At 34.3% G+C, this 20,115-nt stretch overlaps 1 protein-coding gene across 3 annotated transcripts in view; it reads left to right on the top strand.

Moving 5' to 3' along the window:
* Positions 1–20,115, top strand: part of GPHN (gephyrin) — a 535,238-nt gene that overhangs the window by 176,781 nt on the left and 338,342 nt on the right. For all 3 annotated transcript variants that reach the window (XM_045565470.1, XM_045565461.1, XM_045565478.1), the window contains exon 3: positions 19,400–19,457. In XM_045565470.1, the coding sequence (XP_045421426.1) occupies positions 19,400–19,457 (58 nt within the window). The remainder of the gene's footprint in view (positions 1–19,399; positions 19,458–20,115) is intronic.

Below are 20,115 nucleotides of genomic sequence, written 5' to 3'. Positions count from 1 at the left end.
CGGGAGTGTAGTGGCACAATTGTAGCTCACTGCAGCCTTGAACTGCTGGGCTCAAGCGATCCTCCTGCCTCAGCCTCCTGAGTAGCTAGAACTACAAGTACATGCCACTACATCTGACTAATTTAAAAATATATATTTTTTAGAAAGGGTGTCTCACTATGTTGCCAAGGCTGGTCTGAAACTCTTGGCCTCAAGCAGTCCCCCGCGTTTTGCCTCCTGAGTTGCTAGAATTACAGGTGTGAGCCACAGTGCCAGTCTATTTTAAGTATATGCAATTACTAAGATAATGAATAGCAGGCCTCAGCTTAAATTATCACTTTCTCAGAGGTTGGCACCACCTATTATTAAGTAGTTTCTATGCATTATATCACATCATCCTCAATTTTATTGTTTGCAACACTTATTACATTTGAAATTTTTTTATTTATTTGTTTATTGCCTAACTATCCCTGATAGAATGTAAGATCCATGAGGACAACTGCTATATTTGTGTTGGTCACTGCCTTGTCTGTAGCACATGGAATAATGCCTTGCACATAAAACATGTCCAATAAATATTCAGTGAATGAACAAAAGTGTTTAAGAGTGTTATCTTAATAAATAGATTAGATTTCAGTAGCATATCAAAACATTTTTTGTAAATAACATGTGAGATACTCACAAATAATGTTTCTTTCTCATCTTGTTTAAGCACTATTCTCTAATCCCATTTAATTATGTATTGCCCTCTTTGTATTTCAGTAAGAGGTTAATTGATTTGAATCCTGGTCAAATTATCATATAATATTGAGTTCCTAATGAATGTTTACTGTAAGCATATTATATGAAATAAATGCAATCGAATTTTACTAGTGTTCATTAAAATATGGCTAATAAATAAATAAAAACTGCAAATAAGGGAAATGGCATATTCATAACTAAAGGCTTCTGCCCAGTATACTAATTTCTAATGGCTTTTGTAAAAATCTTTAAGTTTCTAACAAGTAACATACAAAGGAAGGCCCATTAGAATTACGCCAGATTTCTCAACTGAAACCTTACAAGCAAGAAGAAGTTGGGGCCCCATTCTCACCCTTCTGAAACAGAATAATGCCCAGCCTAGAATCTTGTACCCAGCTAAGCTAAACTTTCTATATGAAGGAGAAATTAAGACATTCTCAGATAAACAAGGACTGAGGGAATTCACCAAGACAAGACCAGCCCTCCAAGAAGTACTCAAAAGAGAGTTACACACAGATCAGCACAAGAAAGACCCACGAATGTAAAAACACCGAAGAGCTAAAGATCAAATTCCAGCCACCACAATGGCTCAAGAGAGAAAGCATAGCAATGAAGTTCTACCCAACAAGATGAACAGAAATCTGTCCTACTTATCAGTTCTCTCAATAAATGTCAATGGCCTGAATTCCCCACTCAAGAGACAAAGACTGGCCCAATGGATAAAAAAACACAAACCAACTATCTGCTGTCTTCAGGAAACTCACCTAACCTGCAAAGATGCATTTAGACTGAAAATAAAAGGATGGAAATCGATATTTCAAGCAAACGGTAGCCAAAAGAAGGCTGATGTGGCAGTTTTAATTTCCAATAACTTAGTTTTTAAACCAACAAAAGTAATAAAAGACAAAGACGGTTACTACATACTGGTGAAAGGCACAATTCAACAAGAAGACATAACCATACTTAATATATATGCACCCAACTTAGGCGCACCCAGATTCATAAAGCAAAGCCTACTTGATCTGAACCAAATGATAGACAACAATACTGTAATAGCTGGAGACTTTAACACCCCACTGACAGTACAGGACAGATCCTCCAAACAGAAAATAAGCAAAGAAATACTAGACTTAAATAGAATGCTAGAACAAATGGGCCTGACTCACATCTACAGGACATTCTACCCGAAATCCACTGAATATACATTCTTCTCATCAGCTCACAGGACATTCTCTAAGATTGACCATATTCTAGGACATAAAGCATGTCTTAAAAAATTAAAAAAAATAGAAATCATACCATGCATCTTCTCAGATCTCAGTGAAATAAAAGTAATAATGAACCCTGACAGAAACTCTCATTCCTACTCAAAGTCATGGAAGCTAAACAACCTTCTCCTGAACAACTATTTTGTAAAGGAAGAAATCAAGTCAAAAATCAAAAGATTCTTTGAATTAAACGACAAAGGAGACACAACTTATCAAAATCTATAGGACACAGCTAAAGCAGTCCTGAGAGGAATATTCATTTCGATAAATACCTATTTCAAAAAGACAGAAAACTTACAAATAGACAACTTAATGAATAGACTCAAAGAGCTGGAGAAAGAAGAACAGACTGACCCCAAACCTAGCAGAAGGTGAGAAATTATTAAGATCAAATCAGAATTAAATGAAAAGGACAACAAAAATACCATAAGGGAAATTAATAAAACAGAAAGTTGGTTCTTTGAAAAGATAAACAAAATAGGCACACCACTGGCTAGACTAACCAAGAGGAGAAAAGAAAAATCTCTAATAGCTTCCATCAGGAACATGAAAGGAGAAATCACAACCGACGCCAGAGAGATACACGATATCATCTATGAATTCTACAAAAATCTTTATGCACACAAACTGGAAAATGTGGAGGAAATGGACAATTTCTTAGAAACACATAGCCTTCCCAAGCTCAATCAGGAAGAAATAGAATTCCTGAATAGACCAATATCAAGAACTGAAATCGAAACAGCAATAAAAAACCTTCCCAAAAAGAAAAGCCCTGGTCCAGATGGGTTCACACCCAAATTTCACCACACATACAAAGATGAACTGGTGCCCATCCTACATAAACTGTTCTCCAATATCGAGAAGGATGGAATTCTCCCCAACACATTTTACCAAGCCAATATAACTTTGATACCAAAACCAGGAAAGGATGCAATAAAAAAGAAAACGACAGAACAATTTCTCTCATGAACATAGATGCAAAAATTCTCAATAAAATCCTAGCAAATCGTATCCAAGTGCTTATTGAAAAAATAATTCATCACGACCAAGTAGGCTTCATCCCAGAGATGCAGGGGTTGTTCAACATACGAAAATCTATAAATGTAATTCACCACATAAATAGAAGCAAAAATAAAGACTATATGATCCTCTCAATAGATGTAGAAAAAGCATTTGACAAAATCCAACACCCTTTTATGATAAAAGCGCTTAACAAAATAGGCATTAAAGGGACCTACCTAAAAATGATCCAAGCCATATATGACAAACCCACAGCCAACATCATACTGAATGGGGAAAAATTGAAAGCATTCCCACTCAGAACTGGAACCAGACAAGGCTGTCCACTGTCCCCATTACTTTTCAACGTAGTATTGGAAGTCCTTGCAAGAGCTATCAGGCAAGAGAACAGAATGAAGGGTGTCCAAATAGGGACAGAAGAGATCAAACTCTCACTCTTTGCCAATGATACGATGTTATATCTGGAAAACCCCAAGGACTCAACCAAGAGACTCCTGGAATTAATTAATGAATTCAGTAAAGTCTCAGTTTACAAAATCAATACACACAAATCAGAGGCATTCATATATGCCACTAACATTCAATCGGAGAACCAAATTAAGGACTCAATACCCTTCAAAATAGCAACAAAGAAAATAAAATATCTAGGAATATATTTAACTAAAGAGGTAAAGGACCTCTATAGAGAGAACTATGAAACACTGAGGAAGGAAATTGCAGAACACGTAAATAGGTGGAAAACCATACCATGCTCGTGGATTGGAAGAATCAACATTGTTAAAATGTCTATACTACCCAAAGTAATCTATAGATTCAATGCAATCCCTATTAAATTACCAACATCATTTTTCACAGATTTAGAAAAAATAATTATACACTTTGTATGGAATCAGAGAAGATCCCGTATAGCAAAAGCAATTTTAAGCAATAAAAACAAAATGGGAGGTATTAATTTGCCAGATTTCAAACTATACTACAAGGCTGTGGTTCTTAAAACTGCCTGGTATTGGCACAAGTGCAGGGACACAGACCAGTGGAACAGAACAGAAAACCCAAATATAAAACCATCCTCATATAGCCATCTAATCTTTGACAAAATAGACAAAAACATACTCTGGAGACAAGAATCCCTATTCAATAAATGGTGCTGGGAAAACTGGATAGCCGCATGTAGAAGACTGAAACAGGACCCACAGATTTCACCTCTCACAAAAATCAAATCACGGTGGATAACAGATTTAAACCTTAAATGGGAAACGATTAGAATTCTAGAAGAAACTGTGGGAAAAACTCTTACAGACATTGGTCTAGGCAAAGAATTTATGAAGAAAACCCCTAAGGCAATCACAGCAAAAACGAAAATAAACGAATGGGACCTGATTAAATTAAAAAGCTTCTGCACAACCAAAGAAATAGTCATGAAAATAAACAGACAGCCTACAGAATGGGAAAAAAGTTTCGCATACTACACATCAGATAAAGGACTGATAACAAGACTCTATTTAGAACTCAGGAAAATCAGCAAGAAAAAATCAAACAACCCTATCAAAAAGTGGGCAAACGACATGAATAGAAAGTTTTCAAAAGAAGATATAAGAATGGCTAACAAACATATGAAAAAATGCTCAACATCCCTAATCATCAGGGAAATGCAAATCAAAACCACAATGAGATACCACTTAACTCCGGTGAGAATGGCCTTTATCAAAAAATCCCAAAACAACACATGTTGGCGTGGATGCGGAGAGACAGGAACACTCATACACTGCTGGTGGGACTGCAAACTAGTGCAACCCCTGTGGAAAGCATTATGGAGATACCTTATACAGATTCAAGTAGACCTACCATTCGATCCAGCAATCCCATTATTGGGCATCTACCCAGAAGAACAAAAGTCATTCTATAACAAAGACACCTGTACCCGAATGTTTATAGCAGCACAATTCACAACTGCAAAGATGTGGAAACAACCCAAATGCCCATCAATCCACAAATGGATTACTAAACTGTGGTATATGTATACCATGTAGTATTACTCAGCTATAAGAAATAACGGTGATACGACATCTCTTTGGTTCTCCTGGAGAGAGTTGGAACCCATTATATTAAGTGAAGTATCCAAAGAATGGAAAAACAAGCATCACATGTATTCACCAGAAAATTGGTTTCCCTGATCATCACCTAAATGCACATCGGGGAAGGATACCAATTGCATATGAGACTGAGATGGGGGGGTGGGGGGAAGGGATGAGTCTATGCCTACATGATGAGTGCGTTGCACACCGTCTGGGGAATGGTCATGCTTGAAGGTGCTGACTCTGGGAGGTGGGGGTTGGGGGGAGGGGATGGAGGTATGACTACTTGGTGAGTGCCAGCCACACTGTCTGGAGAATGGACATGCTTGAGGTTCTGACTCAGGAGGATGGGTGAGACATGAACAATGTATATAACCTGAGCTTTTGTACCCCCATGAAGAGCTGAAATAAAAAAATAATAAAAAATAAAAAAACAAACAAACAAAAAAGAGAATGAGACCAAATTACAGGACTGTAGAACCCCTCCCCTCTCCCCACTCCTTCCCACCACTTTACTAAAGTCCTCTTTACAGCGATCTTTTTATCCAATATCTCGTGTCTGGCCAAGGGGGAGAATAGTATAAGACCTCCAAAGGTGAAAAACACAATTTGAAAAGAGACTGCAAACATCAGAACCAGACAAGGCAGGAATTTTGGAATTATCAGCCCAGCAATTTAAAACAACTATGACTAATGTGCAAAGAGCTCTAATGGATTGTTAAGAAACCTTTTAGACAAATTAAACAGTTTATTTGAGCAGAAACTGATTTGTAGTTTTGCCAATTCTCAAAACCAGGAGAAACTCGGAGAGCTGTGCTCTGAAACGTGAGCAGGCAGCATTTATAGTGGAAAACGGAAGTGAGGTTGGAAACAGCTTGATGGGTTACAGCTTGGTTTGCGGTATTTGAACATGGTCTGATCAGTTTGCTGCCTGTGATTGACATGAGCTTATCTGCTGTGATTGCCTGAGACTCAGCTAGTCCCTCCGGGGGGGGGGACTGGGGCAGTACTGCCTGCCCAGGGATCCACCCAGTAGGAGCCCTCCAAAGGACCCAGAGGAAGCCAAACCATTCCACGTGCCTGGTAAAAGGCCTATACTCTGTGGACCCCAAAGTGGACCCTCATCCAGCACCAGCCCTATGGACCAAGGCCCAGGAAACAGTCCAGCCCACCCAAGAACTAGGAGAGATCCATGCCCACTAGAGCCCTTGTAACAGGTCCACCAACTGGGATGTCCACTGTGGACCCAACCCCAGCCATGTGACCCTGATCCAACCCACTCAGCTGTGATCACAGGGAAAATTCCATCAGCCCAGAGACCTAAGAGAAGGCGGCCATAATGTGCCAAAACTGAAACAAAATACCCATTGAACACTGATTCTACCCTTCCTCCCACCCTAGCCCTTGGAAATCACCCTTGTACTTTATGTGTCTATGATCTTAACTGTGTTGCACACTTCATGTGAGTCAAATCCTATGGTATTTGTCCTTTTGTGACTGGCACATCTTGCTTAACATAATACCCTTAAGGTTCACCCGTGTGGTAGCATGTGACAAGAGTTCTTTCTTTTAAAGGCTGCATAATATTCCCTTGTGTGCATGTATCATGTGTTCTGTATCCATTCATCTGTCAGTAGACATTAGAGTTGCTTCTGCCTCATGGCTTTGGTGAAGAATGCTATTAATACAAGAAACATGAGTGTGTAAATATCTCCTTCAAAAAAAAAATCTTTAAGTTTCTAAAAGATTTTCTAATGTGCTCCTTTGTAAACGCCTTCCTCTTTAAGCATTATGTAAGACATAATAATACAAACCAATTGTATTCCAGTGACCAACCTATATGAAAGTTGGTTGAAATCAAGAATATATTACAGTCAGTATTTCTAATGATAATTAGATTTCCATAGTATAAAGTCTTAAGAACAGTTATATCTTTACAATATCACTTATGTATGAAAATTTAATTCTAAGAAAATTATCATGTGATACGGGAAAGTATCACATAGTAAAAATGTCCATGCTTTGGGATGATACTGTTCTAGGTAAAAGACAACTTTCTGTTTGCTAACAGTCTATATCTTTGAGCAGGTTAACCTTTCTGAGCCTCAGATGCAGTGCTGAGACAGACAGTATATGTAAAAATGCCTAAGACAGTACCCATTATAAAATCCTAATAAATTCCACCTCTCTTTCCTTCCTAGATAAAGTGGGAACATAGACTTTCCAAAAGTATGACTGTCACATTCACCAAAGTGGTGCAAAAAAGAATAGTAAGATGAAAAGGTACTTATTTAACCTCAGTGAGGTTGACTGTATTCACTAGTGTTAAGGAGGGGAGTTCCCAATCAAAGGCTTTTAGGAATCAAGGTCCGACCATATTTTAAAATTATAGCTACATTGGCTGGGCACAGTGGCTCACGCCTGTAATCCTAGCACTCTGGGAGGCCGAGGCGGGCGGATCATTTGAGCTCAGGAGTTCCAGACCAGCCTGAGCAAGAGCGAAACTCCGTCTCTACTAAAAATAGAAAGAAATGATCTGGACAGCTAAAATATATATATAGAAAAATTAGCCGGGCATGGTGGCACATGCCTGTAGTCCCAGCTACTCGGGAGGCTGAGGCAGGAGGATTGCTTGAGCCTAGGAGTTTGAGGTTGCTGTGAGCTAGGCCGACGCCACGGCACTCTAGCCTGGGCAACAGAGTGACACTCTATCTCAAAAAAAAGTTATAGCTACATTTATTTTTTCAAAACTGTTTTGGTCTTTCTGTCGTAGATTATATAACAATGTAAATCAGAATGTCCTCTGTTCCAATTATGGCTAAAGGACATAAGAAAAGACAAATGATTTGCATACTTACTATATACAGTCAGTCCTCCTTATCCATGGATTCCACATCTGCAGATTCAACCAACCTCAGTTAAATGAAATTTGGGATTAAAAACCACACAAACAATAAAAAATAACAATACAATAATAAAAAATAGTACAAATAAAAAAACAGTACAGTAAAACAACTATTTATATACCATTTAGATTATATTAGGTATCATAAGTAATCTAGAGATGATTTAAACTATATGGGAGGATATGCATAAGTCATATGCATATTTGCCATTTTATATAAGGGAACTGAACATCTGCAGATTTTGCTGTCTGCAAGGGAGGGGGGTTCTAGAACCAATAGTGACCACAGCTGTACCAAGTACTATTCTATGAACTTGACATAGGTTAACTCACGTAGTTAATCCTATATGATAGTAATTTTTGTCATTTTGTGAATAAAGAAACTGAAGTAAGAGGAATTAAGAAAACTTGTCCAACATTACACAGCTAATAAATACCAGGGCTTAGGTGTTGATGCAGATAGTCTGACTCTATAATAGATTCTGTGCTCTAACTTCCATATAATATTCTTAGATAACCAAAAATAAATCCCGAAAAATGGTATAAACTTGAAATATGTCTAAAAAATTAAACATAGAATATATTGGGACTTCAAAAGGTGAAGGAAAATTGTAGATAATTACTTTTGTAACTATATCTTCAGGAAAAATTAATAGATCTATTGTAATAGCATAAATTTAAAATATAATAAAGATAACTATTTATCATAGAGGATTAGTATTATAAGTTTAAAATGTAATGAAAATAAAAGCATTCCTTGACTTTTTATTTTAACTTTTCTCTTCTGCCCTCTTATGAATAAAACCATTAACATTTTAAAAGAATAAGACAGTCATGGTTAGAGAGTTGAATACATATGAAAAGAGTACTTAGATGCTTTAAATGAGTTAAAAATATTATCAACCTAAATTACTGTATACCAAGGATACTAAAAATATAATGTGATATCAGAACCACTGTTTATAATCTTTTAGAAATCTGTTTGTTTTCTTTGAGAAAAAGAACAGACAGGTGAACCTTGATTGGCCACCTGCTTTGTACTAGTCACTGTGCTATAACAGTGTAAAACAAAATCAGCCATGTTTTATACCCTTCCAGAACCCGTAGATTTAGCTACTCTAAGATATTTTATAAGTTTTCCAAAGGCGATGATATCACAAATGATAGATGAGTAGTGAGTGATCTTAATATCAATACAAGAATAAATATAGGAAAGTTGACAAAATAGATGTCTTTTGAGAATTTAACAAAGTTGGTGGTGTCAGTTGGGGACTTATGTGGATCAGAGAGTAAAGTCATGTGAAACTAAACTCTTTTCCTCATTTCTTACACTCATTCCCTCTTTAGTCTTCCCTCCCTCTTATTTGTTCCTTGTCTATACAGAAAATATGCAAATCAAATATAGGATAATGAATCCTTCTCTGGGTCTAGGAGTAGGTGTGATTATGTCATTAGAAAGGACTATGCAGAGACCTTCAACTGTATCAATAATGGTATATTAGTAGTCGTTACAAGATGTTTGTCATATTCTTTATACTTTTGTGTTTCTCAAATGTTTTATAATTTAAAATTTTTGATATGTGGAAGTGGTTTATAATAAGAATAAAAAAACCAATCTGTAGTTAATTTACTTATGACATGTTTAAAAGAAGATGATGTGGTCTCCTTTTTTCTACAGGTATAAATGAGTGACATTCTTGATACTAGAGATCTAGTGGAACATCTAGATCTCATATGGAAACATTAGAATGTCTAGCTTTCAAGGGGACCATTTTAAAATTAAAAATAGATTAGTGCACACAGTGTTCCTGCTATTTTAAAGACTGGAAGGTGGCTAAGAATATTTAATACAGATTTTTACGTTGACTATAACTTTAAGACTATAAAGTTAATTCTATTTTTTAAAACCATTTTGAATTTATTTTGGTGCTGACAGTTTAACAGACTTAACTGCAAGATATACTATTAATTTAATTAAAGTGAACAAAGGACAAAAGTGAACTAAACCAAAAAGAAATATAAGAGTTCTTAAAAGATATAAAAGGGTTGGTATGACTATATGATGAGTGCCAGGCGCACTGTCTGGAGAATGAGAACGGACGCGCTTGGGACTCTGACTCGGGGGGATGGGCGGGACATGGACAATGTATATGACCTAAACTTATGTACCCCCATGATGAGCTGAAATAAAAAAAAAAAAAAAGAAATGAGACTATACCAAGAAAATTCTTACATATACGGAAAATAATAAGGTCTTATATTTTATATGCTTATTTCAACTTTTCAAAGTAGTTACATATCTATTATCCCAGAAACCACAGGAAAAATGGCCTGCCAAAAAAGTTTAAAAATCTATATAATGCCTTCAATAATATGTACCAAAACTAATTTAAATATCAACATCCTGAGTTTTTCTTCAGAAGTTAGAATATTAATTTAATCCTGAATCTATTATATAATTTGTGAACATTATATACAAGAACAATTTCAAAATATTTAAGCAAATGCTATGAGATTAATACTGTGCTTGATGCTGAGAATAATGACATGAATATCTAAATTTTTATCCTCATGATGTGTACAATCCAGTCAAAAGGACAGTCATACAAACATTTATAATACAGTGCTATACTAGAAGTATTTACTAAATACTAGAGAAATGATAGTAGGTAACATTTATTAAGCATTTGGTAGGTGTAAGCAATTTTTCTTGTCAGTACATATCTCATTTAATCTTTGTGACACAATTCTATGAGATATGTTTATTACCATTTTGTACATGACAAATGTAGGAGCACCAAGGTATGAAATAATTTAACCAAGATCCTAAACCTAAGAAATAGTAGAGTCAAGATTCAAACCCAGTCTAGTTCCATTGCCTACACTTAAGCATTACTGTCTCCTACAAAGAGAAAGTTCACCTAGATCAACCAGAGGTGGCAGAATAAAGCGGTAGGGAGAGAGCAGTGGGGAGGTAGAACGGTGTTAAGAGAAAACTTTTGCAAAAAGTTATTACTTTAGTTGATTGTGTAAGAACTAATAGTAGTTGTACAGGTAAATTTTGTGTGGGGAGTGAGAGGTGCAGAACAAAGGAAAAGGGAGCAACATTGGAGAACAGTACATTGGTGAGGTGAGGAATATAGGAATTTGTGGAAAAAACACAGTTGAGTTTTCTCTTTCTCTCTCTTCTCTCTCCTTTCTCTCAGGGATGGGAGTGTCCATCTAGCTAAAGGTTTGTCAATTTTGTTGATCTTTTAAAAGAACCAACTTTTGGTTTCGTAGATTCTATTGGTTTTCAATTTTCTATTGCTTTTATCTCCACTCTAATATTTGCTTCCTTCTGCTAGTTTGGGTTTTGTTTGCTCTTCTTTTACTAGTCTGTTAAGGTATACATTGAAATTATTGATTTGAGAATTTTTTTTAATGCAAACATTTACAGCTATAGATTTCTCTGCCCTTGCACTACTTTTGATTTGGAATGTTATGTTTTTGTTTTATTCATCTCAGATATTTTTAATTTCCTTTGTGATTTCTTCTTTGGCACAGAAGAGTGTGTTGATTACTTTGCATGTATTTGTGAATTTTCCAATTTTACTTTTGTTTTTGATTTCTTGTTTCTCACTTGTATAGTATTTCTTATATGTTAGGGATACAATAATTATGTTTTTGAAAACCTGAGTAATGCAATGTGTTAGTACATGTTTTATCTAGATCATTTATGCATTTGAACGTACAATAAACAAGAGTAGTGTTTTTTTCTTACAGAATAGGAAAAAAGTAATAATGCATTACAAGAAGGACTACTTCAGTAGTGCTCTTTTGGATCTTTTGATTCATTCAGTGTACACAAATAAACCATAACAAATGAAATAATATGAAATGGAGCCAAATATGCAGGTGGGAAACACAACAATCATGATTCCATTCTCTGTTTAGAAGTATCTGTTTGTTAAACAATGTTTTAGAGAGAATGTTCTTTTCATACTTCTTTTGATAATGTGCCAGACTTTTTGTGTGACAATAATCTCTACACATCACAGTTTTACTAATAACTAAAGATTTTGAGGATAATAAATTAACCATCAATTATTATTTATTTATTTATTTTTATTTTTCTGAGACAGAGTCTCATTCTGTTGCCCCAGCTAGAGTACAGTAGCATCATCATAGTTCATTGCAACTTCCAACTCCTGGACTCAAGCGATCTTCCTGCCTCAGCCTCCTCAGTAGCTGGGACTACCATGTGCATGCCACCACACCCAGCTAATTTTTCTATTTTTGTAGAGACAGGGTCTCTTGCTCAGGCTGGTCTGGAACTCCTGACCTCAAGCAGTCCTCCCACCTAGGCCTCCCAGAGTGCTAGGATTGTAGGCATGAGCTACCACTCCTGGCTAAATTAACCACCAGTAATTACTGAATTCTTGACATTCATGTTTGAAATGATACGTTATAAGTATTTATGGTTTGAATTGATGTTTCATGTTTGTCAATCTTTCTGTGACTGTACACTTCATTGATACAGGTAAAGCCCCATATTGTCATGAGATAGATGATTTTTTTAAAGGCTCTATTTTGCTTAATTGGGCATCTCTTATTTCCAAAGTATTAGTGTATTATTACTGAGAAGTATATTTCTCAGTACTTTCATTCTTTCAGAGCTATCACATAAGCTGCTAAAATAACAATAGTAATTCCCTGAGTGAGCAGTGTAGTGTGGTGGTTAAATGCACAGATTCAGTGGCCAGGCTGCTTTATTTCTCATAGGCACCAGGCACATTCATGCCTTTAGGGCCTTTGTACTTTCTACTTCTGCTTGAAATGATATTCTCTCAGATATCCATGTGACTAGTTCTTCCTCTTTCAGGTGTTCACTTAAAAGTCATCATCTTGGTAAAGTCTTCCTTGGCCTTCATATTTAAAAAATTGGCAATTCTCTAAGATGTCCTATTCCTTTTTTTCTGATTTATTTTTCCATATAACATTTATTATCACTTATCATACTATATGTTTTATTTGCTTATTGTCCATCTCCTTTCTATCGCTATACCAAAATGTAAATTCCATGAGAACAGATTTTTTTCTGTTTTATTTCCTAAATTGTCTCCAGCAGCTAGAATAATGTCTAATTCATAGTAGGTGCTTAATTAACATGTGTTGAATGAATAAAATTAAATGTGTTTTTATAACACTGGCTTAAAGTTAAATAGATTTTCTTATGGCAAAATTTCCTAGGGCCTTTAATATGCTAATGAAAATTACGAAGATTATCTTTAACAAAGGGATTTAACATGTTGGTTTCCTGAACTCATTTGTATATGTAACTTTACGATTGGGATTGGAGAGTACCTGCTAACACCTCAATGCAATTTGGAGTTTGCACTTTAATTACTCATTCAGCAGACATCTATTTAGTACTTGTATGACATTAACCTAGAAATTGTATAGATTTCAAAAATTAAATTAGGATACTGTTCTCAAGGAATTTACATTCTAGTGAAAAAACTAAAGCATATAAACAACTTAAGTGATCACCCCCCCTTCAAATCTGCTTCTTTTCCACTCTGTCTCAAGCCAGAAACCTAGATTTACTTTTTATTCTTCTTTCTTCCCAATTTTCAGTGTATAATCCATCATCAATTCCTTTTAATTTTAACCTCCAGAATATATCTTGAATTTATGTACTTTTTGCACCCCTACTGCTGCTACTTTGGGGCAAGCCATAGTTACCACAGGATGGACCACAATCCCATTTGACCACTTAGGTAGCTTGCCCTGCTTTTACTGTTAGACTTTGTGGTGGGCAGAATTTTCTCTCTTACTTAACACATTTAGAAAATGAAGCTACATTTGAAAATGACATAAAAGTATACTTGGTTTATAATACTTTATGAAAATCTCAAATGCTGTTATCTTTTATAAAGTAACTCCAGCTTTGCTCAAATACTATACCTTTTCTTTAAAACATGCCTTTTCTCTGAACATCACTGAAATTGTGACATTAAAACCTATACATTCTTAATGTCTTTCAAGGTAATAAAACTTAGAGGACAGTTGGTTTATATTAATAGACTGTTTCCCCTAAGAGACCACATTTTGAAAGATTGATATGAATACATACATTAGCATTTTATATTATGTGTGGCAGATTATGGTTTAACATAAACATTGCTCAGTAATTTCTTTGTAGGGGAAGATTTTGTTTTTATTTTTGTTTTTTATTGACATTATAAAAAAAGGTGTCATTTATTTGAGGCACTTGGTGATTTTGTATCATTCAAGTGACTTCATTTTGACTTAATAAGTCAAAAAATATTGTGAGAAGGAAATAATTGTTAAATGAAGCATTAAAATCAATCAATAACAGAAATATAATTTCTTAGTTTCTTGACTTGATAATTTTATTTGTTTTGTTAATATTAAAATTGTTAAATGAAATTTTAAAACAAACCAATGATAAACCATATTATCGGGAGATATAATTTCTTATTACAATTTTAGATTTTTGAAATTAGAATTGGAAGCTAGGGCTTTATGGTATACCACAGGACCTTAACCATAGAAAGCACCAAAAATAATCATTTACAGAATTTATTGAGTATGGTAAGTAAGGCTAGAAGTCTTGGTTTTGTATTTACTAGAAGCTTTCTAATGAGATTGAAATCTTTGGCATCATTTAGACAACAGGATCTTCCTGGAAAAAAATAAGATTAATGTTACTTAATGTTCATTAAAATGATATCTGGTAACTACTATAAATGGCAGGAATCAAGCCAAGTTTGGAGATATTTTTAGAACACTCTGTTCTAAGCAAGACTAATTCATTAAGATTTAATGTATGAATTAATATTTTGTCTTATGGAAATCAGTAAACATATGCTTGCTTCTTCTGTCAAAGTGAAAGCTTTGAGAGTGGAACATTGCCCCAAAAAAGATATCTAGGAATTATTTTATAAAAGAAGTCAATGTCTATCACATTTTGTACCAAAAATTTGTTATTAAAATTATTAAAATAGAGATACTGCTTCTTTTGGGCAAAAGATTTGCTGAAGATCTTACTGAAAATTCTCATGTTTAGCTCCCTTGACATCATTTATTAATTCACCAAACATGTTGATTTACCAAGTTGTAAGTACTCACTATGTGTTAGACAGGTACAGGTAACTAAAATGATATCTGTACCGTCATAATCTAATGGAGGATATATCTAAGTAAATAATTACAATAATGGGACAAATGCTATAATGCAGATATGAGTGAGGTATCGTTCAGTCACAGTAGGCAAAGTGCTTATTTGTGCTTCCAGAGCTCAGATAAGCCTTGCGAGAGTTATATTGAACCCAGAAGGGTGATTAGGAGTTTGTGAGGTGACGAACATTCAGGATAAGGGTAATATAAAAACATAAAGGCAGGAGATTGCCTGATACATTTATGAAACTACTGATAATTGAGCATGGCTAGAACATAGAAGGACTGTGAAAGGATGAGAAAAGAAATGGAGCCAGGAATCAGGTTTATAAAGGAAATTATCTCATCAAACTTCTTAGGTATTACGCATTAATTAAAATAAAGTTGTTATATAAAAATTGCATTTTAGGAAGATCAGACTTGAGCAGCCATGATGCAGATACTATTAAAATTGTGGTTAGAAATTATAAAATCTTAAAGCAAGAAACTGGTAATGTAGGAATAGGCATTTTCCAGATAAAGTAAGGCAAGTAGAAATATGACTCAGTCACTAATTGTTATAGGAACTGAGAAAGAGGAACATATCTAAGAAGATTTCTACATTTTTGACATGAGCTACTTGATCAATTAATATTTACTATAACAGTAATTTGGGAAAACTGGAGAACAAGCAGATTTGAATGAGAACAGAAAATTAAAATATTTCTAAGCAACTCTGAATTACCTTTAAAAACATTATTATACTATTTCTAAATGAGCTTGGGCCAAAGTTTTTTCTGCTCTCTAGTGGCAATAATTACCATCTACAAATTTCTTTATTTTTATTATAATGACATTATTTTATTCAGAAAAGTCATATAATTAAAAGTCTCTTAAAGGAAATTATATTAAAGAAATAAATTTATTACCACATTTAATAAAATAAGAGAGCCGAATGCAGTCGTGTTTCAGTTTTACCAGTTGCTGATAATACACAAAAGAAGGCATGGAACACTCTACAGGATAGATGGTGATGTTAGGCCAGAAAAAGGAAGTCCAAATAAATTTAAAAAGGTAAAAATCATACAAAGTATCATCTCTAACCACATTGGAATGAAGCTAAAAATCGACAAAAGAAGGAAACTAGAAATTTCATAATATGTGTAACGGGGTTAAAGAAGAAACCACAAATGTAATTAGAAAATACACTGGGATGAATGAAAATGAAAACACAATGTATATACAACTTATGGAATGCACTGAAAGCAATGCTCAGAGGGAAATTTATATCTATAAATGGAAGCATCTCAAATCAGTAACCACACCTTACACCTGATGAACTAGAACTAAAGAAGAGAAAGCAAACCCAAAGCTGGCAAATGGAGCTATGTAAGAGCAGAGTTTTTGTATGCTACTGAAGTTCAGTTGGTATCGATTCAAACTAGATTGTTATAAATTTAGGGTATTAAATATATTCCCCATAATGACCACAAAGAAAATATCTACAAGATATACATAAAAGGAAATAAGAAGGGAGTCAAAATGATTTAGTACAAGAAAAAAAAACAGCTAAACAAAGTAGAAAGCAGTAATGGAGGGAAGGAAGTAAGGAAATAATCATTAGAGTGGAAATAAGTGAAATAGAGAATAGGAAAACAATAAAGAGAGTAATAAAAACCAAAAGTTGGTTCTTTGAAAAAGTCATCAAAATTGACAAAATGTTAGCCAGATTCACTTAGGAAAAAAACAGAGAAGATGTAAAAACCAAAATCAGAAATGAAAGTAGGAACATTACTGCTGACCTTATAGAAATAAAAAAGATTATGAGAGAATACTATGAACAATTGTGTGCCAACAAATTAGATAATCTAGATGAAATGGGCAAATTTTTAGAAACAAATAATTTACCTAAATTGACACAAGAAGAAATAGAAAATTTCAACAGAACAGTAACAAATAGAACAATTATTCAGTAATCAAAAGCTTTCTAACAAAGCAAAGGTGACTTCACTGGTGAATTTTACCAAACATTTCAAGAAGAATTAACACCAATCTTTCTTAAACTCTTCCAAAACATAGAAGAGAAGGGAATGCTTCCTATTCATTGAGGCCAGCTATACGAAAGTAAATGCTAAATATACTACTTGTAGTAGTGTTGCTACTATTACTAACACTATTGCTGCCAAAGTAATACTGTTTTTATACATTGACTAGAGTAAAATAGAACTCTAAAGTTAATTCCTTGTTCAACAGTGAGGATAGTGTAGGGTAATGGAAAGAACATGAAATTTGGAGTGGGTTATTTTATTATTTAGGCCAGAATGCAGTAACTATTGAATACTGATAGTGTGTTAAACTTACAGGTATTTGAAATCTGTCTGTCTTTGATAATGTCATGAAAATAGAAATGTCATCTTCAGGAATCAGATCAAAGGTCAAAAAGTTACCATTATTTTGGTTGTAGTCAGGGGACAGAGAAAACAAGTGGTTGAAATAAGTTTATTCTTACAGTTTTTTCTTGTTATAACACGTATGACACAGTTGTTTCCTTTAGTTTTTTACTAAATTATTTCTGTTTTCTGGGATTTTTTTTTCTGATGTTTATATCAGCTTTCATCCCCTTTCTCAATTCTATATTTAGCATAATATGAAGCTTTCCAAGTTTCTTTCATATTCAGCTACTTGATCATACAGAGTTATCTTACTATGGTCTTATATGCTACATCACTGGTATACCTTATATGAAGTTAAAATTTAAGTTAAATTTAAGTTAAAATTCATTACTGTTTCTAGTTTTAATCATAGCACATTAGGTCTACGAAATCATTCTCAAAACAAGATTTGAACACTAGTTTCATTAGCAAAAATAAATGGTAATAAATATTAAGGAGTTTAAATGCATAGTTAGCCAATAAAAATATTTGGTTGGATTTAGTTTTTTTGTCAATGAAAACCAAAATTATATTTATTAACTTATATTGAGGAGAGGAGTTATCCTAAAGTATCTAGAATACTTAAGTGCCTTATGTATGATACTCCCTTTTCTGATACTGAGATACTTATAAACTCATGAAATCAGAAGTTTCCTTTGTAAGCACTATATAAGAGCAAAGGCAGGTAGGGAATCTTGGAGCTTAAGAGCCTGGAGTACCTGATAATGATAAGAAGGAAGCCACAGATACCCTGTATGTAATTTAAAATTTTCTGGTTAGCCACATTTTAAAAGGTAAAAAGCAAATGAAGTTAACTTTAATAATATTCTTATTTAACTCAATATATCCAGAATGTTATTTTAACATATAATCAGTATTTTAAAATTCATTTTTTTCATACAAAGTATTCAAAGTCTGGTATGTATTTTATACTTATGTACATCTCAATTCTTTTACTTACTAGTTTCTTCAGTTAAGAAAAATTACTGAATCTTTCTGTACCTCAATTTCTAAATTTTTATAATATAGACAGTTGTAAGAATTAAATTAGATAATATATATAATATGCCTGGCACATGGTGTTATGTAAACCTTAGTTGTTTTCTAAAAAGTATTTTAAACAGGTGAACATGACATATAATGGCATCACTACCTCAAGACAAAGAACATATCTTAGGGATTAAATTATTTGTAACTTCCAAATTCTCATCTCTTTCCCTTGGACGGTATTATACACACACATAAATCTGACTCTCTGTTTAAATTATTTTTTAAAAAAAGCAATATCAATATTGGCTCATCAGTTGTGGCAAACGTACCACACCAATACAAAATGTTAATTTGTATTACAAGGTTAATTGGAGAGTGGGGAGGAGAGAAGGAAGAGGATATGTGAATTCTGTGCTTTCTGCTCAATTTTTCTATAAACCTAAAACTACTCTAAAAAGTAAAATTTGTTAATTTTTTTTTAAAAAGTAAATACCATCTCTGCTATTAGTTCCTGATGCATGTTAGTTATGACAGAATCCAGCAGTAAAAGTGACAGTTTGGCATTATTAAAATTATCAATCAGAGGAGTTTAGATATGGTTAAAAATCTAACCATAAAGTTTCCTCTTCAAGTAGTGATTCATTAGCTACATCTTTTAAACTAATAAGTGGAAAATGTAAGCACAAAATGGTTGTTTTTCCTCTATGATCATTGGGATGGACATTGGGAAGTTATTGGTGGCACTCTGATGCTAATGGCAGAAATCTTCCGTATGTTTAATACAGTATTGCTGGTTTTGAGAGTATTTTCTTCTCCTAATTTCAGGTTGGGTGGGACTATATCAGCATACAAGATAGTACCAGATGAAATAGAAGAAATCAAGGTATAGTATGACATTTTTCACCTCTACAAAAACTTAGTATTTTGGTGGGGAGGTGGGAAAAGAATTGCTTTTTCTTTATATCATTGAATCTTTGGGTGAGTTAGGATATCATTTAATTCCCAGTTACCCTATTTGAACTAAAAATTTACATGTCTCAGATAGTCACCATCAGATTTCATCTACCATTTGCAATACATTCCTGAAACAAATATGAGGAGAATCCAAAAGGAATTCTTTCCTGTGCAGTTCATTGAAAAGCTACGTTAAGAAAGCACTGTGTGGCCGGGCGCAGTGGCTCACGCCTGTAATCCTAGCCCTCTGGGAGGCTGAGACAGGTGGATCGCTGGAGGTCAGGAGTTCGAGACCAGCCTGAACGAGACCCCATCTCTACTAAAAATAGAAATAAAAATTATCTGGACAACTAAAAATATATATAGAAAAAATTAGCCGGGCATGGTGGCGCACGCCTGTAGTCCCAGCTACTCGGGAGGCTGAGGCAGTAGAATCGCTTAAGCCCAGGAGTTTGAGGTTGCTGTGAGCTAGGCTGACGCCACGACACTCACTCTAGCCCAGGCAACAAAGTGAGACTCTGTCTCAAAAAAAAAAAAAAAAGAAAAAAAGAAGAAAGCACTGTGTATAAGCATTACAATACATAATG

Source organism: Lemur catta, chromosome 1, assembly GCF_020740605.2.
Source record: "Lemur catta isolate mLemCat1 chromosome 1, mLemCat1.pri, whole genome shotgun sequence".
Taxonomy (NCBI): domain Eukaryota; kingdom Metazoa; phylum Chordata; class Mammalia; order Primates; family Lemuridae; genus Lemur; species Lemur catta.
This window is presented reverse-complemented; position numbering and strand designations above follow the sequence as displayed.